Source organism: Meriones unguiculatus, chromosome 6 (genome assembly GCF_030254825.1).
Source record: "Meriones unguiculatus strain TT.TT164.6M chromosome 6, Bangor_MerUng_6.1, whole genome shotgun sequence".
In the NCBI taxonomy this organism is placed as follows: Eukaryota; Metazoa; Chordata; class Mammalia; order Rodentia; family Muridae; genus Meriones; species Meriones unguiculatus.
The window spans coordinates 20,674,427-20,695,081 of NC_083354.1; the positions used below are offsets into that span (position 1 = coordinate 20,674,427).

A 20,655-nucleotide genomic window follows, 5' to 3' on the forward strand; every position below is an offset into this window, starting at 1 on the left:
CTTTTTAAAAAAATGGTGCTCACATCAGTACCTTCATTGATCTTTTTGTAACAACTAATTCATTAGAAAAATGTAAAGCATGAATTTACAGTTATTTTTATTTACAATAAAGACACAAAGTCCAAAGTATCTAGAAATGTAATATTACGTTCCTCTCTCTGAAAACCATCCACAGACAGATAAATATCAACAAGTCCTAGTCAAAGGCTGAGGCTCTGTTAGAGTGTTTTTGGAGTCTTAGAGTTTATCTAATTCAGAAAATGTGACTGTTCTGCCTCCCTTCTCTAACTGAAGAAATAGGATCCTCGCCCAGTACAGTCTACACTGGATGCAGGAAATCACCATCCTAGCTACTTAACACTGGTAAGAAACACTCATTCCAGGTCTGACAGGTGGACTCTCCTAATCCTCCTTACAGGACACAGCATAATAAGTAAGAATGCCACCAAAATGTGGATGAATGACAACAGAGGACCCTGCAGTAGACATCCCTGGCTCTGTCGAGTGAATGGTTTCAAAAGGATGTTCATTATCAGAGTGCTCTTCCGAAGAGACAGAACGGAGTACCAAAGTTTTCTTTCATACTTCTCATTTAGTGCTACGCCAGTGAAACAAATGGCTGGCAGCCTGTCCTCATGAAGGACCTCCCCTTTTAAACACACTTAGGATGTGTAGTTAGCACTTTAAGGCTGAATGTGAAATTACCAAGATGTGTTCCCTTGATCCATGGTAAGACATGCAGCAGCCAACATTCCAATAGGCACTCAGACTGTCAAGCTTCACAAGCTATGCAAGAAAAACAAAAGCGGTCAAGCAAGATCATACATCAGCACTCAACAACCACCCTCATGTTCACTGAAAGTCTGAACGTTTAAAAGAAAGACATTATACAAAAATGAAGGAGAGTCTATACATAGGACTTCTTAAGTTTAGCATTTTTCAATTTTTTAATGTTGCTTGATTCTAAATTTAAGTCAATCAGGATTCTAGGTGATCTACATATGGCCACTCTCGAATTTAAAAGGGTAAACGTTGTGTTTTAAATTGGCTGTCTTAATCAATTTGTTAAATAGCCTATTTCTGAATTTTAAAATAGCACTTGCTGCTTTTGAAAGAATTAGGTATTTCATATCTTTTGAAGGTGCTGATGTGAAGAGCATTTTTTAATGTGTTTCTGGAAACACATTTTCAGGAGATTCACAGTCATTTAGTTATCAACTAGTGAAAAAAGAATGAGCATCTAACAGACTGTTTGTTAGATAAGAAAACACAAGCTCCCTCCAGCAGTTATCAGTGGCTGCCTTGGAGAGGACTGTGGGAAAGGAGCCTGTGGGCAATAAAGCAGGGGAGCAACAGACTGGCTGATTCACCGCTGGGGAGCAACCATGACTATGAATCGTGTCAAGCACTGAGTTCTGCAGTGAAGCACAGAGCACACCCCTGCTCGGTGAGTGTGGCGTGAGCTTAACCGGTGCTCTTGCCTGACCACCAATTATTCATGCTACATCTAAGACCTCAATTGCCCTTTCATAAAGTACCACTTGGGGACGTCACTTGCACCCAGATCCCTCGCTTGATGAATGAAGAGCCTAAGCTGCAGTGTAGATATGTGACCACAGAGAGTCACGTGGTAAAAAGCTGAATCCAAACCATATCTTAGATGTTTCCACCCCTGACTCACCCTTACTCACAAACTAAAAAAAAAAGTAAGGGTAAGAGCCAAGGCATTTTAGGTTCACTTAGCCACTTATACTAAACACAATTTTCCCTAATGACCTAACTTTGCCAAGGAACACGTCAACCCTGTTAAAATACCTCTGGCACTCCACACTTTTTACATGTTTCTGCCTTATGATACAGATTGTTAAAACACTCAATCGGTACGAAATACCTAAGTCTGTCAAAAGCAGCAAGTGTTATTTTAAAATTCAGAAATAGGCTATTTAAAAAATTGATTAAGACAGCCCATTTAAAACACAACATTTACTCTTTTAAATTCAATAGTAACCGTATGTAAATCACCCAGAATCCTGAGTGGCTAAAATTTAGAATCACACAACAGTGATTCCATAAATATAGCAGATGTCTTTGAGGTTAAAAATAAGATTACCACACTGAGAGGTATGATCAGGGATACCTGTGATTGTATACCCAGCATTGCCTGGCAGCCAGGCGTGGTGGTACATGCCTGTAATCCCAGCACTCAGGGAGCCAGCATTCACAGGCAGGCAGATCTCTGTGAGTTTGAGGCCAGCCTGGTCTACAAAGCGAGTCCAGCCAAGGCTACACAGAGAAACCCTATCTCAAAAAACAAAACAAAACAAAACAAAACAAAACAAAAATATTGCCCGGCATGCCACTTGTTAATTTTACCATAAATACAAAGGTAGTCAGGTATCCTCTAAATACCAGCATTTTATATGGCCAGAGCAGGTAGTAAGAATTGGTTTATTTACTATAAACCAAATGGGCTTCTATTTACTCCTACGCCTTCCCAAAGTTTCCGAGGACTTGTGTTGTGTTGTGATGTGTTACTTTTGAGCTATCCTTAAAATCTTCTTAACAACACTTTAGCAGAGTTTGCATTAAAATGACTAAATGATCACATTTTGGAGGCCAAGTGAAATAAGACACCTCTCCAAGCTGGCTTCAGCGGCTGGATTCTGATGTTGCTCCTCTGTCCTATATCCTGGATGAAAAGATACTTCAGTGCTTCAATATCTTTTTCTTTTTAAATGTATTATGTACACAAGTGCTCTGCCTGCATGTGAGCCTGCACGCCAGAAGAGGGCACCAGATCTCGTTATAGATGCTCAAGAGTCACCATGCGGTTGCTGGGGACTGAACTCACCATCTCTGGAAGAACAGGCAGTGCTCCTAACCTCTGAGTCATCTCTCTAGCCCTGCCTCAAGATCTTATCCACATGAGCACAAAAATTGATCCCCACTAAGAAATTCTACAACCTTACATATGAAAAATATAATACCTTATATATGATTTTTTCTGCTTCGTTTAAAATGCATGGAGTCCAGTGTTCATTTGTCGTCTAAAAAGAAAAGAAGGTCAACCCTTACCAAGCAGCATGTGTCTTACAAAACTCTAGTATCTATAAGCAAAATCCAAGTAATTTAGGAAGTAAGTGGCCAGCCAGATGGCTCAGTGGGTAAAATCATTTGCCACCAATTTGAATTCAACCTGAGGACCCAAACAGTAAAAGGAGAAACAGAAGAGAAAGCAAGTTGTCCTCTGATTTTCATGTGTGCTGTGGTGCATGCACGTCCCCTCCCCTCTCTCTCTCTCTCTCTCTCTCTCTCTCACACACACACACACACACACACAAAATAAACACATATTTTAAAAGTTGCTTATGTAATGTCAGGTGATGTTAGCTGTTATTTTATATATTTATATGAAAAAAATCAATAAAGCAATGAAAATTAAAACTGAAGGACCTCTAACTGGGATTTCTAATGGAGGAACCGGGTGCCTCCATTTAGGAAATTATTATTGGTTACTTTATGTATGAAGTCATAGACGTGAATAAAAATGTGAACTTGTATGTACATTGTGAGGAAGGTACACAATCTTAAAAATAAGACTGCTGTATGGTAGGTTAGAAGCACGGTGAACACGGAAGTCAACACAACCCTATGTTCAGCATAGTTGACAAGGCCATGAGGAGAGCATTATGAGGACTGCCTAGGAACGACTCCACAAGCAGAAAGGCCAGACGCACTGCGTGGGAGTCAGACACAGAAGCAGGCAGTTCTCAACAAGCCTGGCTGAAAAGAGGGTGGAGAAGAGGAGGTGGTTAGAGAGTCTGGCTGGGGATGAAAAGTTAAGCAGAGCCTTTTTCATTTCTGCTGTGAGGAAGAGACAAGAATGTTTAAGACTTGCATAATAGCACACGACTTTAATACCAGCACTCAGGAGGCAGAGGGTCTTGGTGAATTCAAGGCTAGCCTAGTCTGCGTAGTCAGTTAAGCCAGCCAGGGCTATACAATGAGACACTGTCTCAACAAAGTGTTTAACTGCTTATAGGAAGATTAGGGAAAGAGAAAAGAAAGCTGATCTTGAAGAGAGAGGATGACAGAAAGCGGAAGGAAATGAAGATTTCTGGGAATATGCAGACAATGAGAGCTGCAGACACATATGGAAGTAAGGTTGTTACTGGGAAGATGAAAGACAGTGTCTGATCAGTAAGATCCCAGCAGCTGAAGGAGGACATAACTGAGGCAGACAATGAGCCACACACTTTAATAGGCTCAGTCTCACAAAAATAAAAAAAGAAGGTCTCTGAATCAGCTGTTAAGTGATGTTTATCTAGAAGCCCAGCTCTGTACCCGGAATAATAACATGCTATGGATCTTGACACAATGAAACAAGAAGCATGAAGGGGCCGATAAACTCTAAGAAGTTAAAACAAATGGCAAAGGCAAGACACTCACTCTTATGAGTTCTAATACGAGAGCAGAATTACCAGGCTGTCCCAGGGGACAGCTACACAGACAAGTAAAACAGTATAGACTGAGCAAAGGCTGGGGACTCAGAGCAGCACACGTCAGGAGGCCACCTGCTCTAGTGCGCCCTTACAGACCAGCCGCACACTGCTACTTCCCATTTTGTGTTTCACTTGTTAGATGCTGGAAGTTAAAGATGCAGGACGCTGTTTACGAAGGCTACTCTTAGGCTACCTTTTCGGCATCGGGGATCCCTCTACCCTTGAGAACTCACTTCCTGCCCTCGCAGACGGTACTGCTACTGAATATTCTGTTTTATCAAAAGCTACTTCAAGTCCCCAAGCATGCTTCTCGTGTTTCTTACAACAGTAGAAATATCCAATATCCACCCTATGCATACTCTACAGTGCTTAAGAGACTACAGAGAAAACAATCTGCGTTATTAAATATCTAATCAAAATGAACAACACCACATTCCAGTCTCCCACGCGCACACATGCACACATACACGCATACACACATTTTGCCTACTCTCTAGAGATCCTACAAAATAATACCAAGTAGGGGCTCGGAACACTCCAGTCATCTGCTCCTTCCACACACACGTGAGGTGCAGCATTCATTTCTCCTAAATGGTTTAACATTTGTTATGTGGAAACATGTAAAAAAAAAATCAAAATAATTACTAAATACAAAGGTTATCACTAAACATGTGCAGCAAGAGGATTCTTCAGAGATATATAAAAGCTACTTAAAACAACGTGCCATAGGCAATTCAGCTGGTTTCCCAAGCGTTAACACTTTACCACATCCACAGAAATTTTAAACAAGCCAACATTACCAATAGACTAAACTCGCCCAGCGTGACACCAAAGGAAAGTGGCCTTTCTGGATCAGTGACCTACCAAAAAAGAAAGGGAACATCAAAATACAAGATGGTGGAACCTTTCAGACAGACAGCATTTCCCCGTAAGTGTGTGCCCCGAGCACATGTACATACGAACAACACCAAATGGACTCGGAGGTCATTTTTGGTTTCGTGTAACTAAAAGTAATGATTTAAAAAGAAGAGGTCCTGAGCTTGAGACAAGAATGGGGAACACAGAGGCAGTGTGTTGGAGGGGGAGGGATACAGTGTTTGTATATGTAATTCTCAAAAAAAATTTTAAATTTAAAATAAAATAAAACTTGATAATAAAAATAACAATAGTCATCAGGTAGACACATGTCCAGGGGGAAGTCACACAGCCCACAGGACCAACAAAGACAAGACTATGTGTCCCTCTATAGGAACATTATGACAGCTCCTATGCCACTAACGTGGTATTTTCCCAGAACTCTACAACTAAGAAGCTCTGTAACTATGACAGGCAGACTCTTCCTCAGATGGTTAGAAACAGACAGTCCTTTATGAAGATCACAGTGTTCTTCACAATAATGACGTCACAACTAAATAACTGCTCCAACACTTAAGATTTCCATCTTTGGAAACATGAGCAATCTTTATAACCTTGCTTCCCCTGACACTTCAAAAATGCCTGGTAAGGGAAAACTCTAGTTTCTGTGTTTTGGTGAGGTTGTTTTGGTTTTCCTGAGACAGGATCTCACTTTGTATTCTAGCCTGGTCCTGAACTTTCAATCCTCCTTTTGCAGCCAGGCTAACTGCTTTACTATCTCTAAAATTTGATATTTATAAATGGCATTTAGCCTGTTTCACACTGTATATGTTGTTGTATGTGACCACTGGGAGATGTTTGAAAGCCACAGACGACTGTTTGCTTGGAATAGAGGCATGAACTACAAGAAAAAGAACTGTAAATGTTATTCTCTTCATCTAAATGGACTCCATAGTCTTGTCACACAGAACCTTATCAGACAGGAAATATGTGTGCATGCTCTGGATAGCTGGAAAGCACAAAGCGTTTCATATACTTTATTTGTAATTAACACATATAAATATTTATTTATATAAATATGTATTGGAGTCAGCTTATATGTATGCACCTATAAGCCCCATACTCAGATATATATCTGAGATTATGCAGAATTTTTCTCTGTGCAAGTAGTTTATTTCACTTTATGACAATCACCAGCTCCAGCCATGTTGCTATTTATGACAGAATTGCCTGTTTTCAGAACTAACACTATTTCACTGTGCAAATGTACAGTACTTTTTTTTTCCATTCACCTGCCCACGGCATTTCAGCTGCTTCTGTACCTAGGCTATTATGAACAATGCTTCAAGATGGTTTATTCAATTTATTCGACTATATGTCCAGAAATCAGCTGGATCTTCTGGTACTCTTCATCTTAGGTTTTCAGGGAATGCATTCCAGCTTTCAAAACTAGTTATAATCATTTCCATTCACACCCACAGTATAGAAATGCCCCATTTCTCCATGCAGCTTTAACAATAGCTCGTTTCCATGGAATATTGCATACGTTTTTGCTGGTTCATTGTAAACAACAGCATCTGAGTTGAGCTATCCAAATTTAGCCTATTCCTCCAGAAAGCCAAAGGGTCAAGTGAGCAGTGGAGTGGTTTCCCCAAACTACAAATACATCCTGTTGAATACTGTTACACAGGAAAAGGAAATAAAATGCTCTCTGTCAGTATTCTTCTACTCTAGTCAAGCAAGGCAAACTGACAAGAGAATCCAAGTTGACTTGCGTCAAGACTGGTTCAAAACCCACTGTGAGTGCTCCTAAGTGGTCAGGTCCACTCCAGGGATTAGTAAGAGGATGTATGGACACCGCACAGAGACTGTGCTGCTGACTGTCCTTACAATAACCACTCCATCACCTTTCACAATTAATTGTTTTGGCAATATAAAAACAAAATTAGTTTCTTTTTTTTAAAGATTTATTTATTATGTATAGTGTTCTGCCTGCATGTACACCTGCATGCCAGAAGAGGGCACCAGATCTCATTACAGATGGTTGTGAGCCAGATGTGGTTGCTTGGCATTGAACTCAGGACCTCTGGAAGAGCAGCCAGTGCTCTTAACCTCTGAGCCATCTCTCCAGCCCCCCAAGTTTAGTTTCTTAAGGTTAAATCATAACATATGCAACAAACTCCAAAGTGGCTTTACACTATATTTCTATATGTACAGCCCAGCTGACATGACCCAGTGGAAAGAGTGAAACACTGGCATATCTATGGGGGTGGCTATCTTAACTTTAAATTAGGTTCACATAATCTACAGATGGAATATCATAAATACAGAACAGCATAAAACATTTAATGGCCAATTTAAACACTGAAATTACTTACGTCATCTTCATATTTAATGTGAATGTCTGTAACTTTCACTTGAACATTTTTTATTACTTGAGTTGCCAATTTTTCCAAAAATGTATCTTTTTTTGCTTCTTTGGGCTTATCTATGAAAAAGAGAAAAATTCGTTGCTCAAAACTTGCAGTTCTCACACACCTCAGGACTGATGGCCAAGGAGTGCTAAAGGCACTACGTAATGGAAATTACAACGTATTCTAGGGTCTTAGACTTATTTTACAGTCTGATATGTGGTTCCAACTTAAAATTCAGTTTTTATATTTAAACTGCACAGTAACGTTTCACCTTCCAAGACAGAAATGAAGGTGTATAAACAGCACAGGTAGAGAACTGCTTGTACCTACCTTTGGAGCGATCAAGACCTTTAAAACGTTTCTTAAAATGTTTTTTGTGCTTTTTACGCTTACGTCCTTCTCAGTGGAAGCATTTTAGTGAGAAAAGGATAAAAGTCAAGTTAGCAGACAAGAGGACAGAAAAAGAAAATCAGAGACTTCTTCCTGACATCAAAGCTCAGCGAAACTTACCTCTGTCTACACTGACTGAGCTACTACTTCAACATAAACACAAACTCACAAGCTTTCTTCACTAGATTAGCATTCTGCAGCACAGAGCAACCTTTAATCTAGAGAATAACTTGGCAGGTACAATTATACAAAATACAGATAAAATATATCTATTCCCAATGGTGTTCTAATATAATTACAGCATCACTTTAAGTTCAATGTTAGCAAAATATTGGAAATGCAATGGTGATGATATAAAACCTTCAGGGAAAGGTTTTAAGCAATGTGTGGCAGGGACATAGGAATACAAATGGGATGAATGGGTTGAGTGCTGATGGCCTCCTCTTCACAAAACTGCTTGAGCATGCTGTTTAGCTCATAAAAGTATAAGGGCATAAAACATACAGTAAATAGTATATTCACCTGGCAGTAATTCCTTTAACTTGTATCCTTTTTATTTGGAATTTTCACATTAACCAACACCTTTCTTACCCAACCTATAAAGGCTGTACTCAACCAGCAGCTGCTGTGACCTGAACTGAGGGAGTCCTGCAGAGTGCTGACTCAGCTCCCACCCTCACCTTCTGCTGAAGGACCTTCTGCACTGCTGCTGCATCTGAAACACTAGTTGAGCCTGTCAAGACCCTGTTCCAAATCATTTAAAGGCTCTCTGCAGCCCGACAAATAAAATCAAATGTGTCTGCGTGACACAGGCCTGGTCTTTGCTCCTCCTGCCATTCACTCACGGGTGGGAAACCGCAGAACTGCTATTTGTAATTTCCAAAATACACTAACGCCAATGTCCACTGCCTCCCTGCACACGGCTCTGTTAACGGGCTGCCGTCCTCAGATTCTTTACCAGGCAGACTTCTGGGTGTCGCTGTCTCATGTCCAACGCTGCTGCTGTATGGCTCACCACCTGAATGAAACTTTCCACAGCTCTGTGCAACCCTGACACAATAAACACCGAGGATGCTATATCTGAAGTGTTTGCCTGAGGGTTTTTTTTTTTTTTTTTTGCCAGTGGGCAGAGGCTCCCATGCAACATGAGGCTTCCAAAGACGGAGATTCATATCCAAGCAAAAGTCCACAACATTTGTCTGCTCAAATGAACTAAAACATCCATACATAAACACTGTAACAAAATACACAAGATGGAAATGCATTTGTATGTAGTTACAAACTCTGTTCTATTTTGCTGACATTTGCAAATTGTTCTACCATAAAATTAAGACGTGAACTCAGAGAACAAGAATAAACTCCAAATTTCCAGAAGAAAGCATCTAACCACGCAACAGAAGCCAGGTGGCGCAGACACCAACCAGCATTTCCTGACACAGTGACAGCTCCTGATTCCACTCCATAAATTACACATACAGAAAGACCGAGTTCTCAAAGAAACGTCACTTGGGAAAAAGTAAGAAAAGCCAGCATTGCCTGGAGACCATTCCACCCAGCTGACTCCAGACCTGAGCCATTAGCCCTCTAGCTTCACAGGGGTCTAGCTTCTGTTCCGTCTTCACGTCAGCCTCCTAAAACTGTTTTAAATCTGTAAGAGCGCTATACAGTTATGAGAGAAAGCCTCTAACTAATCTAATGAAGAATAAATTTATGATTCTCAAATACTCTAAAACGGTTCTCAAAACTTTGGTCTCAGGACCTTTAACTCACATTTAAAGCATGAGCAATTTGAAGAGATTTTAAGTAATACAGGCTATTATTATTCATATTTATCATGCTAGAAACACACTATTTTCTTAATTCATTCAAAATAATATTAAACCATTATTTAATTACTTATAGTTATGCATACAGGTGTGTGTGTGTGTATATATATATATATATATATATATATATATATATGTCACAATGGGATTTTTATAAGTCTTTAATATCCGGCTTAATAGAAGATGGCAAGATTCACATATCTGCTGCCTTCAATCTGCTGAGATACGTTGTTCTGATTGAAGTACATGATGAAAATATGACTTTAAAACAAATATGCAACTGGAAAAGGAAAAAGTGTTTTCACGGTCTTTTGTGTAATTATGGGGAATGCACTTGAGTTTAATAAGTAGAGTTCCTTAATTGTTTAGATTATATATGAAATATATAATCTAATTATAGTCAACCAAATTAAAATCAGTTGGCCATCTCGCACATGACATGGGCCTTTCACACAGCCATGACTCATCACTCACTGGTTATATGGAAGTCTTGCTGCCATGAGCCAGGCAAAGCTTCCTCGTGTTTGGTCTTGTCAATGTTTAACACAAGCAGCACAGTTGCTGGAACCACCACCAGTCTCCTGGGAAGGTCTGGCCATACCAGGTGGCTGTCAAATGGGAGGTGGCAAATTGGGGGTTCTTAAAATTGCAACTGTCCTTAAAAGCACAAGGTGGCTCTTTGTTTTGTATTGTAGCTACATACACAAACTTGAGTGATGACAATCTGTCAGTCCTTTGAGTACAAATGACCTTCACATCTGCACAAGTGGTCATCCTTGAGAATCAACCTACTTGAGCATTCGGAAATGCTTCACACATATTGTCCCACAGAATTTTAGAGACCTGCTCAAGAGCTCATGTTTGTCAAAACTATTATTCTATTTTGTCAAGAATAAACCTGTAGAAATACTGCCACATTTTGTTTTCTTTTGTTTTTGTAATGAGTAAACAGTAGCAAAGGACACAATGACTAGTGGTACAAAGAGGCATCAGGCCATGAATCAGGCCATGGCAGCCATTGAGTTTTCAAGCCATTGCTTGTACACCAGCATACAAATTTCAACTAAATGAAAAAATTAAATGCTTTAATATCATTAAGGAAATAGCTCTGCCTTTCTGAGAATCTCTGTTTTAAAGCATAAAAAAAAAGTGGCATGAAATAAGGGAATATGCACTCTGAAACTGAAAGGGTAACTGTCTTAAGAACATATTAGTTCCTAGTGAAGGGACTGAAGATACCATCATCAAATGAACTCTTCTCACTGTACCGTGAGTCTCGCTTTATCCAGCATTAAAGTCTAAAAGAAGAAAGATAATGAATTAGCTATGGCTTCCTTCACTGTGACTTCTGCTGGCTTTTAACAAGGCCTGGTGATTGTTTAAGGTAGTAGGATGGGTCACCAGCATCCACTTACACCTTCCAGGCAGGTTCTCCCTAGAGGGACCAGAAAACACCGGCACCGGAGAGAACAGAGAGCCTATAAAACTGCACAATGAGCTCAAGATTCCCCATGCTATCCTCTGTACTGAACAAAGTAACAAATTAGCAGTCCGCCATGGTTACTGCCTGGTAGATTTGTAAAATGAGAAAACTATCCTCAAGATCAGTTCAACTAATGCTGTGACTCTGCCATGCAAATTCTCCACTGTCAAAATGAACTTACATATTAAGGAAGTCTTATCTGCGTAAGAATTCTAATACAGCACTCACTGTTTAAAATTTGAGATGCAGATGCACTTACCATTTAGTCAAAGCAAATCTAAAGTGTGGTTAAATTAACATAAGGAGCTCACTGAAGAGTTATAAAAACATAACATTTTATTTAAAATATTAAAAAATTATTACTATATATCTGGTACACATCTGAGTGTACCAAAGATTCCCATTCTGATCCTACAGAAAACAGATAACCTTCAATTTGTCTTTGTGACACTTCGGGTTTCAACACACTGCACAGGACAGCAGACTCGAGTTAACACAATCAGAGAGGACACGAAAAGAAATAACAGAGGTCCCGCCTTGAGGCTCTGAATGAAATATATATATATATATATATATATATATATATATATATATATATATACACATACATATACATATATATTCCATCTCACTGCTTCTTGCAAATTTGAAAATTTGAGCTGTAAACAAGAGAAAGCACTCAGTTGGGAAGCATTACTACTGTACTAAAAAACTAAGGCCAAAGGGCAGTATGAATTTCACAGTCATCTGCCAATATGAGAATTCCATAGGCCAGTGAACTGTGCTTGCTCACTCACAAACACGAAGCTCCCAGCATACAGTTTGCCAGAAGACACTCAAAGACTCAGTGAATGAGTGAATGGCTGCAGAGGGGAGGGACAGGCAGGGATGGCAAGGGTGTGAACATGAATTACATTTCCATATTTCTCAAAGGACGGCACATCATCGAATGGACTCCCCTCAAAGCTCAGGCATGGATGAGAGCATCGATTTCATGAAGCTGAGTACAATTAACCATGCATACCCACCAGGCTTGACGTCCTTGTGAAGCAAGTTTTCCAGGCCATACATGAACTCCCCTGAGTGGGCACCTGAGTCCCACGGCAGCAGTAACCGAAATGCAAGGCATCGTAAGTCACCTTCAGTTTTGCATGGGAAATGCAACTAAACTTAATGCCAAAAACCCAGAAACCACATAACAGGACAAGGGAAGAGTCAGCGATGGTAAAATCACCTACTCCTAAGGAAACGTTCCCAGTGACACCGGCTTCATTCTTGCAACATACAAACCTTATTTTTATATTAGACAAAAATTCTTCATCATTAAAGTCGTAACAATCAAATTGAGCAAGGCAGGTCATCAGCAACGACTGCTCAGGTCTCACTGCAATCTTTCATTTCACACGCAACACAAACCTACTCTCTGGGTTCTCTTCCTGCCTGCCATCTTGCCCGTTTTCATTAAGTTCCTATGATATCTGCCACTAATTTTAAAGTCAGATCAGGAAACCTCATCTTACCTTAGGGTGTGACTTGTTCCTTTCTGATAGGCGGCTGCCTGAACCCTTTATCCACTCTAGTCAAAAATGGCTAGACAGCACCCCCTGCCATTTACCTCCCAAATGAAGGATAGCCCAGACTGCAGAACTCCCACTCCTCCACTGGCTGGAGGCGAAAGTTCATTTTTGCACTGGCTAACTATTATGTGAATTCATTCATAGAAAGCTCTTTGATGAGTGTCTGGTAAATAATAAATACTCAATAAATGCCAATCGTTGTCATTGTAGTCATCATCATCATCATCATCATCATCACCGTCCTGACACTTGAATCTCTTTAAATTCATCTCAACTTAGCTTCCCAGCCTTACACGCAACTACAATCTCTCAAACCCATAAACTGCCAGCTGTTCCCAGAGGTGCTCTGGACTTCTCCACCCTGTCTGCCCCATCTGAAGCGCTCTTTCTCCCTCTCACTCCCATGTTCACAGAACCCACTGAAGCACACACATAACACTGTCACCTCACTCTGAACTCTCCTAACACTCTACCGGGCCTCTTTGATGGGACTTAACCCTTTGTCCTGTTCGTCATTACACAAATGCCTTCCTTGCCCAATTCAAATGAAGTGCTTGACATCAAAGTTCCATTTTCAACAACATGTACAAGCATAGCAGCTCAAAATTACCCGAAAGCTAACAGACACAGCCTGCAAAATCATAATTGTAAACCTCCTTAATACTGCGTTTTGAGTTTTTATTGTTGTTTGGTTGGCAGGTTTGGGAAGCTTGGGGTTTCTTGGGGAAGAGTTTGTTCTAGTTTTTTGCTGTTGTTGTTTTGTTTTGGGTATGTGTGTGTGTGTGTGTGTTTGAGACAGTTCTATAGTCCAGGAGGCTGGCCTCAAACTCATCTACCTCATCCTCCTTTGGATTACAGGTGTGAACTACCACTTTGAGATCTTGAATGTGATATTCTAAACCTACACAAAGAAAAATGTAGCATTCAGCCTTGAGAGAACTTTCAGTTGCCCTGAGAGCTACTCAATGTGTCCAGCAAACACAGGAGGAAACAGAAGAATGACAGGCAAGGGAACCATGGAGGAGCTAATTCAACAGAGGAATAAGAGGACAGGCTCAGCAAGGCTACACGTGCAGACCCAAAACATAAGGAAGTAAAATTTAGACCATGTGGGCACTGAAGGTGAAGTCAGCAACAGAGCTCCTGTCTAGTATGTGGGAAGCTGGGCTCACGTACCCAGCACTAGAAAAGTAAAGCAGGAAAAAAATGCAGAAGGAAAACTCCAAGAAAAAAATAATGATAATGCCTACATGAAAAAAACCAGAACAGGAATTAAAGCAGCTGGAAAAGACCCAAAAAAGCACCAATTCATATGTTGAAATGTTAATGAATTTACACAGCTTATTAAACAAAGAATGAAAAGAAGTATTTGCAAGCCAAGAAAAACAAGACTTCTGGAAGGGGCTATAATCACAATCTTGTCATTAGACCTTTACAAGACCTTGTCACAGTACCTAACTGGCCAAAAGACATGGCCCATCAGATTTTGAGAAAATACAGAGGCAATCTCTCTGTGGCCTTTGGGTTGATGTTAACAGAAGACAGGGGGTAGTTAGTGAAAACAAACAGCAAGATTGAAACTCCTTGATGGCCATGACAAGAAGTCCGAGGAAATGTCATACATTAGTGAACTAGAAAATGACAGCACTGAGACTCCTAAAACATAAGTGAAGTGAGAGAGAAGAACAGCAAAGTGTGCCCAGGGGGCTACCATCTATCATCCTAAGTGTTATGGGAAACCATTTTATCTTTAAGTGTATGTGCTATTACATTGCAAAATTAACATTTTAAATACGGAAGCTAACATATGGGAAGCCTATATGGTCTCCTTTCCAAGTACAGAAATCTACTCCAGAGAAATAAAAGGAGAAAAGTTGTTTGTTTGTTTGTTTGTTTTATAGCTAAGCAAATTCTCTAAAAAAGGAAATAAAAAACTTGAGTTTTTGTTCCAAACAATGGTAGCAGTGTTTTAGGAAATTACATGTTTTTTAGTGGATCAACATGACAGTTTTATCTTCACTCTTTATTATCTAAGAAGGCCACAAAGGCCAGAACATTCCCTCTCTCCTTATCTCCCCCAGCCTCTACACAGGCAACCGTACCCTCAGGCTTTAAAATCAAGAAAGACTGAGGAGGTAAGTCTGAAAAAAGTGAGGGAATTAAGTAATAATTAAAATCGTTAACGTATGAAGCATTTAAAGCAATGATTTTCAACCTGTGGGTCACAACCCCTCATGGGTCATATATCAGATATCCCTCATATCAGATATTTATATCACAATTCATACCAGAAGCAAAATTAATTATGAAGTAGCAGCAAATAATTCTATCATTAGGGGTTACCATAACAGGAAGAACTGTATTAAAGGGTCACAACATTAGGAAGGTTGAGAACCACTGATTTATCATATACCTAAAAAGCCTCACAAGAAGATGATACATATCCACAGAAACTAGGAAAGAAGATTTACAATGCAGTCAAAATGAAAAAACATATTTCTTCGTGATGGGAAAATAATTTCTCAGCATATTTCTCAATTTCTAAATTCATCTATTCTACATTCAGAAAACCAAATTTCACTTTCTGAATTTCAAATACATTCCAACAAATCCTAAAACTTATCTCCCGTGAAGTGGCCACATTTGCATTACACCCTGCACAGACCTAAGAGACTAACGCAGGACTAGCTCCGTAAGTGTTTGCCTCCACAGAGAAACCAAGCGTCCCCACAGACCCAAACGAGTCCACTTGATGCCAATCTGGCCATCAACCACTAAAGCAGATCAGATCACGCCTTTCTTACAGAGCCCTGTAAATGCCAAATTTTAAGCAACAATAGGCCTGCCAAAAAGGGAGTTGGAGAGTTCACAAAGGGTAACATATTAATTACATATGTGAGTTTAAATGTATAATTACGCATCACCACACCTAACGATGCCATTACGCCTAGATCAGTACGTGTGCATATGCACATGTGCCTGTGTGTACGCATACGCATGCAAGCATACATTTATGTGTGTAGATTAAGACAATAAACTTACTCTGGAAATTATACGGGAAGAACTGAATATCTACCGCTTCCCAATTATCATACCTCATTTTTACTCAACTATTTCTACATATGCTAATGAAGCAAGACTGAATTTTAAAAATCCTACTGGACTGCCAGCAGAAAACCATTTCACGCTTTATTTTGCACACAGAAGCCACACGGATAAAGAAAAGTTTCCAAACAGATGCAGATATTTGTGTTTCAGCAGAAAGATAGCATTCTAAAGTGAAAAAAAAAAAAAAAAGGAAAGTTTTCTTCCATTATGGTAGCTTCTGTATTAGTAACTTCTAGTAAAGAATCAACATTTCTGCATATATATATATGCAGACAAAAAGGGATTAGAGCCAATGGTCAGAACCTCCAGGGGCAAATACTGTTTCTGTGACTATTGCTTGAGGAGGATCTCCTACGCTGCCCAGACTGCCACAGACTACAGGGCCATGGGGTCTCCCACCTCAGGCTCCTGAGTAGCCAGAGCTAGACAACCTCACTCAGCTCAAGAAGTCATTTTAAAATAACTTCTCACTGATTCACATGGCAGGGCCACAAAAAGAGCCTCCCTCTGTGTGACTGCAATTCAAGTCATTTCCTAGTTAATATTTGCCTTGTCTTGTTCTGTTTTGTTTGCAGAAAAAAGAAGTTTCATGCTTGGTACGACCAAAGATTCAAAAATATTCCCTTGTGCTGTAAGAGACTATCTGCCTTCATCATTGAAATTCCTAAGCACACCACCAAATGATTCAGAAACGATAAAAAACTAAGAAAGTGTACCTTGATTTGATATGTGAAATGTGATATGTGAAATCAAATCAAAATGTGATTTGATTTGAAAGATACGGACAGATTGGAATCAGGAAAAGTCCTTCAATCATCACACTGCAGACTAATAATGCTTTTCCTTTCATTCTGTCCTGGCTCTAGAAACTTGTCAAAATCAAAATGGAACATAATTATCAAGCTTATCTCAGATAAAAAGAAATTACTGAGGGTGTTGAAATGTTAAAGACTGAAGAAAAAGCTTGTTATAAAAACTGTCTCATGAAGAGATGGGGAACTAGGGTCACAGCAGCAATGCCTTGCCACATCTGTTCTGTGACATCTTACCCTCATCACCTTACAAACACAAAGGTAAAAAATGAACTCACACAAAACAAAGACACCTCAATATTATTCAAAACTTAGTATAAAGTAATCACCAGACAAAAGCAATAAATCCTCGATGTTAGTCACTGAAATATTTATAATCAGTATTTTGAGACTTGAAAAAAACAGGTTCATGCTTTGGAATTGGGCTTAAAAAAGACTAAGAAATCTGGGTGGTGGTGGTGGTGGTGGCGCACACCTTTAATCCCAGCACTCAGGAGGCAAAGGCAAGTGGATCTCTGTGAGTTCAAGGCCAGCCTGGTCTACAGAATGAGTTTCAGGGCATTCAGGGATACACAGTAAAACCCTTTCTTGAAAGTAAACAAATGAATAAAAAGTCTATAAAATGACGCTAAATATGTCTAAAATATAGGTATGTCTAGGTATTTAAAATAAACTTATTGTACCTTTCTCTGCTGCTTTTTGAAGGGCTTCTTCAATTCGGGAAAGTTCTTTCTGTTTAATATCCTGCAAGGATTTTTCTTCTTTCTCAGCATCATACTTAATACCTAAAAACATACAATTAATTCTCACCAAAAAAGAAATAAAATCAGTAAACAAATAAAAAAAATTTAACCTCGTTACATTATTACTTTGTAAGTCAAAAAACACTCCTGCAAAGATTAACCTTACAAAGACTTTACACATAAATTATTCCTATTTGTTTATAAACAAGACAAAGGAAAAAAAAGAAAGAAATTAGGAGGAAGAAGGTAGCTGAAAAGAGGGAAGTTGGAAAAGGCTGGAGAGATAACTAAAAGAGCAAAGGAGAAGACAGAAAATATGTCAGCATACTGACTGCTACTGCCTGAGTGGTGAAAATTTAGTATCTACAGAAATGATGTAAAAGTGCTGGAGATACAGTACAGAGCTTCAGAGCATTTGCTGCTCTTGCAGAGGACCCAAGTTCGGTTCCCAGTACCCACATAAGATGGCTCCCAACTCCAGTTCCAGAAGAGCTGACACGCTCGCTCTTCCAGTCTCCTGGGGCACCTGCACACTTACGGTGAGCATAAACTCACGCAGGTACACACATAAATCTGTAAAATAAATCAACAGAAGCTGGGTGTAGTGATATACGCCTTTAATCCTAACACTCGGGAGGCAGAGGCAGTTGGATCTCCAAGTTCAATGCAAGCTTCATCTACAGAATGAGTTCCAGAATAGCCAGGGCAACATGAAAAAAATAAAAAGTTATATTATTTTTTTATATCTGCATTATAGTTATATCTGCATTATAGTTGAGAAACTGGCAGTAATTTTTCCCAAAGCATTCAAATTTTTCTCATATTGTCCATTTTAGCTGAAAACAGTAATAACTAATACTTCAAAATACTATTATTAAGATATTGTGATTCCTAAGGAAGAAACTACCTGTTATACATGTTTGAAAGAACAGTTGTTTAAAGTCAGAAGCAACAAAATGCAGGAAGAGTTTCCAGTCTTGAAATATGTAAATTAACATTTTGGTACACTTCAACTCATTCTTCAATAGTACATCTGTCAAGTGCATCTCAACTTAAAAAAACTTCAGATACAAGATAAGTACTCAAGGAAAATAAGCTTAAAATAGACTGAATTTACTGTCTCCAGCAACAGAACAGCATTCTGTACGCAAATGTGATGATAGATGTTATGCATATGTAAATGCACTGTGTACACATGATCAGTTTCTTACATACAGTCTAGTTTCCTCCTTATACTAGAATACTGCACAGAGAACAATTTCACTTCATTGTAATGTTACTTAATGATTACAATGTAAGACAACATACTTGCGCCAGGGACCACAAGCAGGTATAATCCTTCTAGGGTGGCAATGACTGCTTCTCCATAAAGGTTTTTCCAAGGGATCTTCAAAGTTAATTTATCTAAAGAAAAAGAATTTCCATCTTAAATCCTTATATAACTGATAAAGACGATACAAATTAATTTCTCGTTTCCCATGAAAAGTACAAAAGTTGCCAAGCATTTAGTATGTTCCTCACTCAGGAAAAAAGGGGGGGGTCAATATTTAAAATATATATTTCATACCTCCCAAACTTTATAATAATTACATTTGCTATCTCAAATGAGATAAATCAAACAGTGATCACTGCAATTTGGAAAAGGAAAAGGCAGCTCAGTGTCATTATCATTTATGCCCAGCAAGGTCATCAGAGAGGATGCTCTATGCTACACACGCTCTTCCAGCCTAACCAACAACTAAATCAGCACAGCCACTGTAGTAGATACTGTCGATGGCCATCAGCACAGCCACTGTAATACTGTCTGTGGCCATCAGCACAGCCACTGTAGATACTGTCTGTGGCCATCAGCACAGCCACTGTAAATATTGTCTCTTCAAATAGGAACCGAAGCAGCAGAGAAGTCCTTTCTTTTCTTTACAAATGTGGGCAACAGGTCAAACAGCTCTGAATGGAAGAGGCCGGATCTGAAGGCAAGGCATACTGTTTCATGATCAATGTTACCTCCTTTTTTGTTGCTAACATTGTACAACTCAGCTTTGTTATCTTCCAGATATGAACTTACAAATCACTCAGAAGCAGGACATCCTTTCTCTCCTAGAAACAATGGTATTAAGCTGAGGATGGTGGTGCAGACCTGTAATCCCAGCAGTTGGGAGATGGAAGCAGGAGGATCAGGAGTTCAAAGCCAATGCTACTACACAGAAGTTCAAGGTCAGTCTAATGACATTCAGAAACTAGCCCATAAAAATGCTCACTTTTCACAGAAGAACATGGCCCTAACAGTAACTTGTTTGGTGTTATATGAGGAGAAGGCTGTGCGTGGCAGAAGAGAGAGGAAATTTAAATTCTGAAAGAAGCAAGACCATTTGGGGCACCTTTTTAAGTCTCTATGTTTTTTTTTAATTTCTAGGACTCCTCTTTCCAAGGCCACAGACAGCTAATGTCCCAGTCAGTTGTCATGACTACTACAGTTCTGTCCTAACCTTTTCTAAAATTAAATATGTTCCAAAAATAAAATATCTTCCTCCATTACAATTTTTACTTATTTATTTATATGTGTGATTTTGGGGGTTCATAATGTATATCTGTGTACCACATACATGCCCAGTGCCTGTGGAGGCCATAAGAGGGTGTTACATCCCCTTATTACTGGAGTTAAGGTGCTGGAGATTAAACCCAGTTCCTCTGAAAGAGCAGCCAGTGCTCCGCACAACCATCTTTCTAGTCTCCCTCATTATAATTTTAAAAAAACAGCATTAGGTCAGAGCTGCTTGCAACACTTACTAGGAAAGAATCTGATTTGGCTCACTAAGTCATATGGCTAGATTCGCTGGAGTGTTTAAAGAGAGGTGCTCAACATTCATGCAGTTTGATAAACAATACAACAAGCTAAAAGGAAATAAAATAATGTTCTACAACAGAGAATATTCTGGTTAACTGGA

At 39.3% G+C, this 20,655-nt stretch overlaps 1 protein-coding gene across 5 annotated transcripts in view; it reads right to left on the reverse strand.

Annotated features, from left to right (window-relative positions):
• Positions 1-20,655, reverse strand: part of Vps13c (vacuolar protein sorting 13 homolog C) — a 149,519-nt gene that overhangs the window by 112,013 nt on the left and 16,851 nt on the right. For 3 of the 5 annotated variants that reach the window (XM_060384831.1, XM_060384830.1, XM_060384834.1), the window contains exons 4-11: positions 19,019-19,114; positions 17,651-17,752; positions 12,499-12,561; positions 8,102-8,167; positions 7,736-7,845; positions 5,303-5,362; positions 2,988-3,047; positions 706-786 (exon numbers count right to left, since the gene is read on the reverse strand). In XM_060384831.1, coding sequence (XP_060240814.1) covers positions 706-786; positions 2,988-3,047; positions 5,303-5,362; positions 7,736-7,845; positions 8,102-8,167; positions 12,499-12,561; positions 17,651-17,752; positions 19,019-19,114 — 638 coding nt within the window. The remainder of the gene's footprint in view (positions 1-705; positions 787-2,987; positions 3,048-5,302; positions 5,363-7,735; positions 7,846-8,101; positions 8,168-12,498; positions 12,562-17,650; positions 17,753-19,018; positions 19,115-20,655) is intronic. The other 2 variants (XM_060384833.1, XM_060384832.1) reach the window with 1 other exon arrangement.